Here is a 13,752-nt window from a genome sequence, read left to right on the forward strand (position 1 = left end):
GCCACCCTCATGACGTATTGCATGACATTTGCATGTTCATACGACACCCTCGAATTAGATTACCAATATCGTGATTTGCAGTATAGTCACAGAAGATATTCTTAAACCTGTGCATAACAACTCCAGAGTAATGATAGTTACTAGTTATGCAGCAGGGACAACTTTGCATATTTTCGGTTAATATAATTCCAATACGCGAACAAAATTACAGTTTGAAGTAATAAATTATTTGTAGAGATTCTAAAAGAAGCAATAGAGAAATTCGTTACAAATTAAAATCTTATTTGCATAACGGTTAAAGGGAATGTGATACATTATTTCTGTGTATATGTATATATATATATATATATATATATATATATATATATATATACTGTATATATGAATACACACACATATTATATACAGATGTAGCACTGTTTAATCTTTACTTACTTCAGCATGGTAACTTTCTGTGCCGCGTTATCTTATGTCAAAAGACGACAAAACCCATTTGAAAAGCCATTGATAAAGTTAACGCTCTCTGTCACAATGTTGTTAACACATTGAGTGATATTAACCTTTGCTATATCTGTACACATAAGTGTGTGTGTCTGTACATGCAGCAACTGTCTTCCTAGTTACATCATGGAAGGCAGATTTGCATATTCTTCCCATAGTTCCTTGCAAAGTGGAGTGCTAAAGGCTTAACAAGTCTCCACACACCTATATGGTGGTCTCTCCCTAAGGAGTGACAATATCCCCCGAACCCTGTCTGTACATAGACATATAGATGCTTGTTTCTCCTATGTCAAAATATGGCATAATTTCTAGAAACGTTTCTCACATTCATTAAGATCTATAAAGACAATACAGGAAAGAGCCTATATGCTGTTCCTCAGAGGAGTTGTTAAAAATTAGAAAAAAAATGTCAATGTAGTAAGAACAAACATACACTATTATATATAGTTATAATTGCTGTTTTAGTGTCACAGATTCCCTTTAATTCCATTGGATACGAATATTAATTTATGTAAGAAAAATAAATGAGATCTAGTAGGAAGCTGATAATATACAGGCCATATTGACTCCATGGTAACCCTCAGTGGAAAGTAATGGATGGCTTAAAGGCCAACCTGACCAACAATTTTTTTCCTCTAACCACACAAGCCTTAAAACAATAAGTCTGTTTCCACTTAACGCTGGGTTCACACCAGCGTCTGGACTCCATTATCAAGTTTCTGTCTTCTGCTTGCAGAAGACGGAAACCTGTCATGCCGAGTCCTGCCGTGAGCGCCGATGAGCCTTTTATGCGCTCCGCGGCAAAACCGTTTTTGTTTTTTTTTTTAAACCGGACATAGAGTACTGCATGTCCGACTCTCTGTCTGGTTTAAAAAAAATGGTTTCGCCGTGGAGAGCATAAAACGCTCACTGACGCTCACTAACGCTCACGGCCAGACACTTTTCAAACCCATTCAAATGAATGGGTTTGAAAGATGCTGGCAGGTTTCTGTCTCCTGCCCTGTTTTGTGCAGGAAACGGAAACCTGCAGAACGGAGACTGGGCGCAGATGTGAATGAGCCCTTAGAGACATTTTTTGGTTCTGATGACTTTTTGTTGTGTCTACAGCAGGGGTCCTCAAACTGCGGCCCGAGGGCCACATGCGGCCCGCCAAGCACTTCTGTCTGGCCCCGCCGACAACGCTGGCAGGCATGCATTTATAATGAAGCTCCTTGGGAGCTTGGGCCAGGCCATGGAGCGCACTTCACTTTATCTATTGGAGGGCACCGCTCCCGATGTCTGTGCGACCTGCTCTGCCTCTGGCCCACTGTTTAAAAAGTTTGAGGACCCCTGATCTACAGCATCATATGCCATCTCTTTATACTATTGCAGGCCCTGTAATGTCAGTTTTCCTTTTTTAAGTTAGCCATTAAAAAAAGGTATCAACTACTGAGGACTTCTCTCAAAAAAAAAATTTTCATTTCATACCCATTGGCTAACACGGTTCAAGGATAGTTTTCCTCGACTGAGGGTTGTCAAGTCATTTCTTTTCAGATTGGTGTTCACACAGACTCTTCCTATGGGGGTCTTGATTCTTATTTTTATTTAACACAATCTTTAACTTACCGTAAGCTTACAGTTTTTACAGTATATGTCTTTTATATATTTATCTTCAGTCTCACTTGTATGAGTCTAGTTCTGTACACGTTATTAATTTCAGGCATTTTCTGTAGCAGATGTTGCCTACTCTCTATCTTTTTAACAATTCATTTCAAGACCTGTGACTTAAAAGGGTTCTCCTGCAATATCATTTGAAGGGTATAGACATGACAAACATTTATCACTTTATGCACACGACAGATGACAAATGTATGATAGATGTCACTAGAATGACAACTCCACTCCCCATGTGATTGTAGTGGGGGACATGCAGTGAGACCAACAGCAGCAGCTGAGTACTTGTGGATAGGTGATAAATGGTTTCCATGAGATATCCCATTTAATAACAATCAGACAAGATATTAGGGTTATATTAGTGTTCAGGAGCTGGACCTCACTCACACCCAGAATGAAAGGGTCCTGAATCTGCGGCTGATTTTAATGCCTTTTGTTGCCTCAGTTGAAATCAGTAAGGTACATTTTTGTGGCAGGTTCTTCATTTAAACCAAAAAGTTAGAACTGTCTTCCATAATGATGTAATATACTTATATTCTCTTCACTATATGTAACACACTTTTCTATTGCTTTCACTGTTCAATCACTTTCTGCCAACGTCACACATACCATAGCTGGACATTATTGTGGACTCATGAGTAACTTGTCTTACTTTGTTACTTGTTCTAAAGGAATATAAGCGCAAACAGCTAGAAGAACAAAGGCAAGCCGAAAGGTTACAAAGGCAGCTGCAACAGGAGCGGGACTATTTAGTCTCTCTGCAACAGCAGCAACAGCAGCAGCAACGGCAACAGGAGCAAAGACCACCTGACAAGAAGCCCCTATATCATTACAAGGAAGGACTGAACCCTGCAGAAAAACCAGCATGGGCAAAAGAGGTATGGTGACTGTATTATCTAGAAAGCGCTGCCGTTCACTAAGATCGGAGAAAGCCAGCAACTCTTAATTTACTTTTATTTATGGTCAGTATTGAAGGTTTTTCTGTTTAATGTTCTTTTGAATTTTTTGACTCTTAATATGATGGTTTATTAGTGTTAAACCTGTGGAGATCTGTTTCACATTGCACATCTTTAGTGTATTTCGTATGGCAGTATTCTTCTATATGTCATGACTCGTTACTTGTTTTTATGTTTTGTAGTGTCATGCTTTGAGTTAGTGTAGTATTTTATTATATAGCAATATAAGTACATTATAACCATGTTTTGGAGCCAACCCTTTTCCCCGTGAAATTGTATATCCCTTTGCCATTAAAGGGATGGGCTACCTTCTGCCCAACCAATAACTATTAGCAAAGGTTAAGGTAATAATAATTTATGTATGTGTAGACATCTGCACTACCTAAATACCAAGTATAATTGCAGTATATATTTATAGACATATTTTAAAGATGAGATGGACAAGCAGTCCTTATTTTAAAAATGCATTTTCCAAGAAATGTCACTTTAAAAACTACTTCTTCACATAGTAAAGAAAAAATGTCACATGTTTTACAACAAAATGAAGCCAGGTAAATGAAAAATACTGTATAAATAATGTTGTCGGCCTTGGAGGATTGGTTTATGTTAAAAGGGTCACTATATAGCAAGTCCATTACCTCTAAACTGAGGCGGAACTTGCAGCAAATGCTCAAAATGGGTTTTCTAAACCAGACAACCCCTTTAAATCAGATATATAGGACTGCCATATTATAGTTACAGGTTTGTACTGCTAGTAGTTGAAGTAGCACAAAAAATGCTATATATTGTAGAAGAGCTCAAATAATGGGTGTGATAGCTCAAGGCTGTCTGTGTTCAAGAACAAAGCAATAACTAGAGATTAACAAGGTACTATGGGGCCCCAAACTACCTTAAGCAGCAATGTCAACTTTGGGTTTCCTTTACATAATTTGTAAAGCACATAGTATTGTTATAATACAGGGATAATACATTCAGGGGTAGCAATGTACAGGAATAATGCCCACAGTGATGTCACAGTACAAGAGTAATGCACACAGTGATGTCACAGTACAAGAATAATGCCCACAATGATGTCACAGTACAAGAGAAATGCACACAATGGTGCCACAGTATTAGAATAATGCACACAGTGGTGCCACAGTATAAGACCAAAGTAATTGCAATAATGTCACATGCTGACATTATGATGTCTGGCGAAGTAATGGTGGATGCAGTTTTCCAGATTCTTCCATTATCATTGACACTAGTTGCATCCCTTTAGTTTTGGTACCCATACCACCAGCTATGTCTATATATACTGCAGCCTTTTTATTCACTGTCCCCAGGGGTGCGGTTAGCACTCAATTATTTATTTATTTATTTATTTATTTTTTTTGTACCATTTTGGCTACTGACAGTACAGACTTGTTACTATTATATACTATTATTATGGGTAATCCGTCTGGGTAAAGATCATCAAGGAAGCCCCTCATAACTATGTATTTAACAGCAGATTTAGGCTCAGTTCACATACTGTATAGAGCCCAATGCTGGTGGAATATGTCAGAAGGATCTGCACATATATAACTAGGGTGCAGTGTATCCCACTGCACTCTAGGGGAGATACATAGTTTATAGAATCCCATTTTCGAGAAAGAATGTATAATGTGTAGTATGGTATGTTATGTCATTTTTTTTTTTATTTAACCTAAATACATTTTATGGAATAGCATACTGTACTGCTTCTGGCCCAACCGAGGCCAAAAGGATGCTCTTGACATAATACATCTTGATACATTTGACATAAAAAAAGCAAAAGCTTGTGGTTTAGAGATTTAATACAAGTATTAAATGTTTTTTCTGGACTAAAAATATTAATGACCTCTCCTAAAAATATGTCACTATTATCAGATCAGTGTGGGACTGCCACTCATCGCACCCATCAATTTAGCTCTCCCCAACAGTTGATACACAGAGGATGGAACAGGATAAAGACAGATCTATATAGTGGCTGGACTGAGCCACTGCGGCTCAGCCTCCCATTCAGGTAAATTAGGAGCTGATTTCAGTAAAATGGCCCCTACATAAGGTATGTTCAGACTAAGTTTTCTGCAGGCAGGTTTTGAAGCAGAAACCATCTCAAAATCTGTGTCAAAATGCACATTCCTAATTCTCCCATCTATTTCAGTGGAAGTCAGTAGGAGATATTTTTTCCTCTAGCTGATTTTTTTTCTTTTTTTTTTTTTTAAGCATCATACCTATTTTTGGGCAAATTCCACTTTGCAAAGTCTATTGAAATAAATGAGAGGTGGAATAAAACACTAGCGGTTTTTTTTTTTCCTGCCTCCCATTCATTTCCTCCTGCAAAAAATTTCAGTGTGAACTTACCCATAGAGACCTAATCTGTCTGCTTCTTACTCCATTCCCTGTGTATCAGCTTCTGAGAACCAGTAACTATTGTGATGGTCAGGTGTCAGACATCCATCACTCTGGTATTAGACCTATCTTAAGGTCTTTTAATACCAGATTAATGCAATTGATACCATCAATATTTTTAGCTCAGAAAATCTCAACGTGATGTGAACAGAGCCTAAAAACCTATTTATTTAGACACATTTATGAAAAGGATTAGGATTTGCTTTTTCAAGTTATTGTGTTTTCATTGCCCTAAACTGAATGAACTGAACTTCAGGATTGTATGGTCATCGTCTGACAACAGTGATTATTTGTAAGGTTTTACCTCGCCATTAGTAGCTAGCTGACAATATATGTATATTATACACCAACTACTATCATTTACCTAAATAATTTCCTGGGCAGCCAGGTTACGTTAGTTCCCCAAGCCTAACATGAATGCAATAGAGTTTGCATGTTACCAGAAGCCATTGCTAACAGAAACTCAACCAAGTAAAATTAACATACAAATACATTGTATGCCAGAGTCATTAAGGAATGTGATGTGCATGCTCCATTAAATTATCTAATTTGTCATTGTGAGTTTTTCTTTTATGTTGTGTTGTAATAGTATAATTTTGTGTGATCCCACTCCCAGGTTCAACAGCGATCTCTTAGTAATTCGCCTGTTCTTCCAGCTAAGCAGCAGCACCCTTCTGTTATCGAGCAGCAGGTGCCCCTGGTAACCAAAGATGCTTCTACTAGTTGGCAACCCTCAACTAGGCCAAATTCTCAGAACCTGCAACCATCAGGTCGTGTGAAAATGGACAACTTAGCTCCACTCATGATATTGCCTTCAATTCAGATTTCCAAATCAGGGCCCTGGTCACAAGCAACACAGAGTGAAGTGCAATCTCTAGATGATGAAGTGAGATTCCTACTCCAAGTGAACTCACAAGAAAATGAACCAGGGAGAAAATCAGTAACATCCCTTAAAGGGTCCCGATCACAAGGATGTAGTCCAGCCAGGGACACGGGATTTACCAAGGTCATGAGAGGTTTCAATTCTTTACCAAAACATACATGCATGCACCATTTACCAGGCATCTGTGAAGGCACAGGGGATATAGTCACAAGCTTTTCTTGTGTATAAGTGTAACTTCAATGGAGGACAGGTCATGCATGAATAGTGTACGTCTTGGGAGTCTTGCTACTACAAGACATCTTAAAAATGTCATACCTGCTGTTAAAAGCATGTATTAACCTCATATAATCACTGGCTGTGGTGGCTTCTAGACGAACATAATCCCTAAAGTCATTTGTAGCATCAAATCCTAACAGCTTTGTTGGATGCGGTTACTTTACTACATCTCTGTACTACAACCTACTAACCTTTGTCTTTATCCCATACTCGTGTTTGTTAGTGTTGACTTCTGCATCATCAGCTTTGTTTGTTCCTTATTTCCTGTGTAGTTGAACTATTGTACTCCTGTATACATATATTTTGGCAGTATGTGAGTTCATATTTTCAGGCTCAGTTTTTAAAGGGACCAACATAAGTCTAATGTAAAATTTATCAAAGGAGCTACTAAAATGTTACAGAAAATTTTAGAAACTGTCAGGGTATTAAAATCGTCATGAACATTAGTTAAAGGGGAGCGAGCGTCCATTTTTAAATAGATGGTGATCGGCTGATCCCTCATGTCCAGCTTCTGTCATCCCTGGTGATCTGCTCTTACCATTTGGGAAAACTATGGACTGCTTTACCTTTCATTGCTGATGAGGCAATGTGACTAAACATGATGGCCCTTGAAATGAGGAGACAATCCCTTAATTTGTTTTTACGTACAATCCAATCTCAAGTTTATTTCTAATTTCATATGTCCTATATAATCATCCAAAACCTAGAATAAAATCAAATCTGATCTCTGCTTGCTGCCATTGAATAGAATATTCAATTGTTTACTTCCAGGAGTGTTCTCTGCTGGTCAAACAATGATCACAAAGGTACCACACAATTTGCTGAACTGTCTTGTGACAAACTGCATCTGTGTGATCACCATATGACCAGGAAAGAATTTCATCCTCCTGAAGTCAACAATGTACAATCCTGTTGTATGACACACAGCAAAGAATTAATGTAAAAAGTATTACAAAATGTGATACTAATATTTATTAAAGTGGACCTTTCAGCATCTCTTAGCATCCGTCAATAGGCACCACCCCACTGATTCTGGTGCACTTGGAATATTTCTATAGTCCACACGGTTCCCGAGCAATCAGTGCGGATACATTTTAGTGCATGATCTGCTTCTTGGGCTCTGTGCTGTCAGGTGGACAGTGTCAGGAAGCAGCAGAAAAGGAGGTGAGATTCAGGGGTGGACATTGTTAGAGTTCTTAACACCCCATACCTGCCTGACACCATCCACCAAACTGACAGTACTGAGCTGAGTTGGCATATGACACTCCTCAAATAACAGCACTTATTGGTTGGGAGCGGTGGGGTCCAGAGAAAAATTATTAAATTATACAAAAAGCTGGATTTAGTGGAGGTATTGAAAGGTCCTCTTTAAAACTGGAATTACCCTGCAAATATACTGAAATTGTGGCCCACATTACTTATCAGGTCACAGAAACTATCCATTAAGCTCTAATACACTGCCTCCTTTGAGTATGCATTATTTTTTTCAATCTCCTTTAATTGACCAAGTCCATCATGGAGTATCCTCAAGTATTTACTGTCTGGGCATGTTTGAGTCATCTACACCCCTTTTGCACCACAGCTAATAGAATTTAGCCATACATCTCCCCCATTTTTACTGCATAGATACCCACCTCTTACAATTGATATCATAGAATCCTCCCTTATTTTGCAGTTCACTGTCAGGATATTGACTGTGAGTTACCGTCAGCCTCTTTACCCTAAGTGGTTAGACATATGAAGGTTGACTACAAAGTCAATACCCTTCAATCGTCCTGAGTGCTTGGGCCTAGCAGTGCCACTGCAGCCAGTAACACTTGGGGTAAGAGAAAGGGTGAACAGAATTGGTTGAAACCCCCTCAAATTATACAAAGTATATCATTGCCAGTTACTGCTGTTGTGAAATCAGGAGGGCATGTGGACTAAGGATCATTCATCCCGTTACACCAATGCTAGGATGGTCTCGCTTGTGTTGGATTCACTCTTTTATAGTAAGGGTATTTCATGCAAAAATCTTTAAGATCGTATATCTAAATACTTTTATTAGAAAAATTTTGTCTTTGACTGTACTGCCATTACTATAGTTAGCGGAGTATGTCCATGTACTGTCTCTGAATGTGATTGGTTGGTGGTGGTGAATACCGATCCTTCTGAAATTCTGTCTATTGTATGCAATACTCTTTCTTATAGAAGTCTGCTGTGTGTTTATATATGTATTGTCTTATATTCTTTGAAGCATGTTTTGGGCACAGTATTAATTCATTGAGGTGGTGTGCATGGCTAGCAATAAAAATGTGCTTTCTTTTATAGGGCTGAAACTGTGTATGTACTCACAGATTTTGGGGGTTATTAATTATTAGTTAAATAAGAGACACCATAATGTCCTGTATAACAGATGAATGATAATGTTGTCTTTTCTTTGCAACTGCTTTTGATTTTGTTTCCCACTGTTCATTTTTACCTATTTTTTTCTGTGTCCAAATTACCTGATCCCTTTCAAACTTTTTGATCTTTCTTTTTAATCTAATTCTCCTACATGTTTATTTTTGAGTATAACAGAAAATTCGAACTTGTATCATCTTTTCTATTACACAAATTATATCCGATCTTGCTGAAACTGGAATAACCTTTAAGTAGCTGCAAAGTGCACCCACTAAACGTCCCTCTCCCCCAAATAGGAGATCAGTGCCAGTATGTACTTTTTGGCACCTGAATCATTTGCTTGTGTAGGTAGACAGTGGCAGGCCTCTTCCTATTAGCAAAGCACCAAATTATTGACCATTTGTGCTGATTTTGATGGGCCCAGTGCCCCAGTGAACAATCTAAAGTGTATGGGGACCTCAAGACTCTCTCCTTACGGCAGATGTTGGGAGAGATTAAAAATGAGGTAGTTGGATTTGTCTCAAGAAGAGAACTCACAGCCAGAGATGTCTACAAGCGTTTTTTCTCCCCAGTCGCATTTAGTACTCATACGTTACTATTTAATGTGTATGGGGGAGCTGGGTGACATGGCTTTTAGCTGTCCAAAGTGTATGGCCAATATTAATCATCATCTGTCTTTTATGAATTTCTTTATCAAGAAAATAGAAAAAGTAAATAAATCTCACCTTAGCAGGTTCTCGTGACTGCAGTCCATAACCGGATGTAAAAATCCAATAGTGCATGGAAAAATCTGTAGAAACATCCAAAACAAAAGAATAATTCAGCATTTTCAAGTTTTGATTCACAAAATGGTTTGAGGATTCCATACATTTGGTTTTTTATGTTAGACTAAAGTTTTTCATTTTCTATGTTGTGAATGAATCTTGGTAAATGCTGGATTATTCTTTTTAAAATTTTAAAACCTAAAATTTTCAATAATTAAGTTTCACCCATGGCTCCAATTAACCCTGACATTCTCTAAATTCTGAAAGTAATGTAAATATTAACCTTATAAAAGTTAAGGTTTTTTTTATCCTTTAGTTTGTACCGTTACATACAAGTCCATTTCTGCCGGTGCATGTTTTCATTATTTTTTTTTTACATTTTGATATTTGTACATCAAATTTATACTATGAAAAGGCCCCCCAGATTCAGACTGACCCACAGGTGAATTCCCCTGTGGGCTCCAGAGCCAGGTGGGACCCTCGTTGAACCTAGCATTGCACTATGTGCTCAGTGTACTTTATCCAGATACTCATTGTCCAGCACTTCAACTAGCTTATGCATCTGTATGATACACTGAGTAGATTATTTAAGAATTTTTCTAGTTTAAGCTTCTATTCTGTAGACACGTTAGGCAGGTAAAGTGACATCAGGTGCAATGTCAGGCCAACCGGTATTCCCCCCCCCCCCCCATCCCGGGCCCCATCTTCTCAATCACTTGAGGGGGCCCCAGTCACCTAGTTCGAGGCAAAACCCAAGCAGTAGGCTACTCATCACTCTAGGAAGCAAACTACCTATAAAAAAAAAAACCCTAAATTTGTTATTGACTTTTTAGGAATTTGTGTTTCGGGCTATATGTAGATAGGATGTCCACAGAGTGAATTTCACTCATGGGTTCTAGGCACCCCAGTCTGATACTGATGTCCCCAACCAACATATATCAAAAATATTCTATTCTATTCTATCTATCTATCTATCTATCTATCTATCTATCTAAACTCTATCTGTGAATTATATGTCTTCTGTTAAAGTTACCTTCTATATTTGAATCCTTTCATGCTAAGTTTTCTAGTTTTTTCACTTTAGTGCACATTGAATAAAACATTTAATCTGGGATAATGTTAAGAAATGTATCCATGCATCTATTCATAAGAATTATGCATTGTTATTTGCACTCCCAATGAGTACCTGCACTTTTTCCATGAAGAATATCTCCGCTGCTTCCTCTTCCCACAGTATACAGTATACTTGTAGAGCGTACACAGTCATTTCTCTTTTCTGTGTGTGGGCAGAGGATGCACTTCAGTTTATCATTGTTTGGCTGTTTCTTACTCTTTTCAAACCAGTGAACCTTATCCAATCACATAAAGCTAATACTAGGCACAATGATGCTTTTATTATGACGCTATCCTAATTCTGTTCTATAAAAATTACTTTCTCTAATCTTAACCTTTCATGTTTTTCACCTGGTTTGAGGGTGTGATCTAGCCTTAGGGTGCTGTTGATGTGCGGCTGAGCTGCAGTAACCTCACACAGGTTACCATTCATTGTATTGCTGCATCTGTACCTGCAGCTTAAAGCCTCAACAAGAAGTATGGCAAAGATTGATAAAAATCACATACAGTTACAACAGCTCAGCCGCAAACATGTGGTGGCACCCTTCATAAAAACACCAAACATGACTTTTTCTCTGCTTATTTATTATTTTCCTGTTGCACAGGTAGAGGAGCGATCTCGTCTCAATCGTCAGAGCTCCCCTGCAATGCCGCATAAGGTAGCTAATAGAATATCTGACCCAAACCTGCCTCCAAGATCAGAATCCTTTAGTATCAGTGGGGTGCAGCCAGCACGGACACCACCAATGCATAGACAGATAGACCCACAGGTAAAACTTTACATACTTCAAGTTCTAAATGCTGTATGCGTTTTATTTTACAGAGAAGTTTCACTGCACTTGTTTATAAGTAAAATGTATTAAATTTTATGGTACCCCCATTGCCTGTTTCCTAATGCTATGATGTACTGACCTATATCTCAGGCAGAGGGCAACATAAAGGTTAAAGGTTTAGTTTGTCTACCTGCACTTGCAAGTTTGGGAAAGTTTTTTTTGTTTTGTTTTTGTCTTCCAAAAAAGCTATATTACTTCAGAATATGTTATGTGTTTTAGGCATGTATTGATTTTAACTTTTAAAGCTTCTCTACATTTGTAAATTTGTCAAAATTTTCCAAAGCAAAACCATTCTCTCGCACAGAGCAGCTCTTTATTGCAGCTTCCCTAGATCAGAGGTTTCAGACAACTGTTCTAGTGACTGATAAACTGTATTTCCACCAATACTTGTATCTTCTATGTTGTAGAAAGGTGATTATTTTTGGGTACATTATGAATGGGTATTAAAAAATTATAGATAATAAATTGCTAGATTTCAAGTATTTTATACTATATTCTATAGTTGCAATATCAGCAAAGTCAATGAGAAGCAATTCTGATGAGTGATCTATCCTAATAATATCTTGTTTATCATACTTGCACCAAAGCTTATCAAAGGGCAGACAATAAAGCTGAAGTGATTCATATCTGTAGTGGTGGCGGGAGCACTGGAAACTGGCAAATGTTAAATAATCATCGAAATAACATAAAACAAACCACCTACTGCACAGCACATATCTGAAAATGTCACTAAATACAGATTGGAGATTAAAAAAAAAAAAATCACAAAGAAAGCAAATGAAAGTAAAATGTACCCCAGATCCTGCAGGGGTTTCCAGCTGTCTCAAACAACTACATGATCAATTATAGATTTTCCTGATATTAGGCATATAGCACTGAATTCTGCAAAATTGAAAATACATGTTTTTCCCTTCCTCCGCTTCTTCAGCTAAATAATATGTATTAAAGATTAGGAGGTGTTTAATATAAGTAGGTTCTGCTTGCACAATCTTTTCTTCAGGCTTACGTTCTGCAGAGTAGTAGTTGACATCATATCCTATACATACGCACACTGAGAACATGAAATAAGGACATAAAGGTTCACTTTTTCTCTGTACAAATGGCCATACACAAAGGCCACTAAGCAGCAAGCCACCAGAAAAATTAAGGCCCCCATTACAGACAGTTTGTCTGAACTTTCTAATTTGTAAAGTTCAGCTCTTTTTAACTGTATCGGGACATCCTGACTGATAATGTCAGGGGAAAGAAAGATGGGGGTATATTGAGCATTAGGACGCAGTCATCTGGCCAGAGTTCCAGAGTGTCTAGCGACCTTAGCCTCCTTTCTTTCCTTCCGCTTTCTCAAACTCGACATGGAGAAAACAGGGTTCATCATCTTCGCCCGACCGCGTACGGCTCATCTACCTGACCCATCTATCAAAGTTAATGGAACCACACTTACCTCTGTCCCATAGGTCCTTTTTCTTGGGATAAACCTGAACTCTGATCTATCCTTCAAGTCACACGTTCAAACCCTCAACACCTCCTGCTGCCTCCAACTCAAGAACATCCATCGAATCCGCTCCTTCCTTACCTCAGAAACTTCAAAGATGCTAGTCCATGCCCTCATAATCTCCTGCTTAGATTACTGTAATACTCTTCTCCATGGCCTCCTGGCAAATACTCTCGCCCCTCCTCCAGTCCACCTTAAACTGTGCTGCTCACTTAATGCACCCCTTCCCCCGTTCTTCATCGGCTGCTTCCCTCTGCCAATCCCTTCACTGGCTACCTGTTGCCCAGTGAATAGAGTTCAAGTTACTAACAATAACATACAAAGCCAAACACAACCTGTCCCTTCCATATATCTCTGACCTAATCTCCCGCTACCTGCCCACACATCACCTCAGATCCCCCTACGCCGCTCTGCTCTTATCCACTCTTCACACAACCGTCTCCGAGATTTCTCTCATCCCCTATTCTCTGGAACTCCTTACTAA

General features: G+C 38.4%; 1 protein-coding gene across 9 annotated transcripts in view; it reads left to right on the forward strand.

Moving 5' to 3' along the window:
* The window catches only part of TNIK (TRAF2 and NCK interacting kinase), a 222,501-nt gene that overhangs the window by 162,329 nt on the left and 46,420 nt on the right, over positions 1-13,752 (forward strand). For 7 of the 9 annotated variants that reach the window (XM_075268688.1, XM_075268680.1, XM_075268682.1 and 4 more), the window contains 3 exons: positions 2,826-3,032; positions 6,142-6,531; positions 11,549-11,713. In XM_075268688.1, coding sequence (XP_075124789.1) covers positions 2,826-3,032; positions 6,142-6,531; positions 11,549-11,713 — 762 coding nt within the window. The remainder of the gene's footprint in view (positions 1-2,825; positions 3,033-6,141; positions 6,532-11,548; positions 11,714-13,752) is intronic. The other 2 variants (XM_075268685.1, XM_075268686.1) reach the window with 1 other exon arrangement.

This window comes from Leptodactylus fuscus, chromosome 3 (assembly GCF_031893055.1).
Source record: "Leptodactylus fuscus isolate aLepFus1 chromosome 3, aLepFus1.hap2, whole genome shotgun sequence".
In the NCBI taxonomy this organism is placed as follows: Eukaryota; Metazoa; Chordata; class Amphibia; order Anura; family Leptodactylidae; genus Leptodactylus; species Leptodactylus fuscus.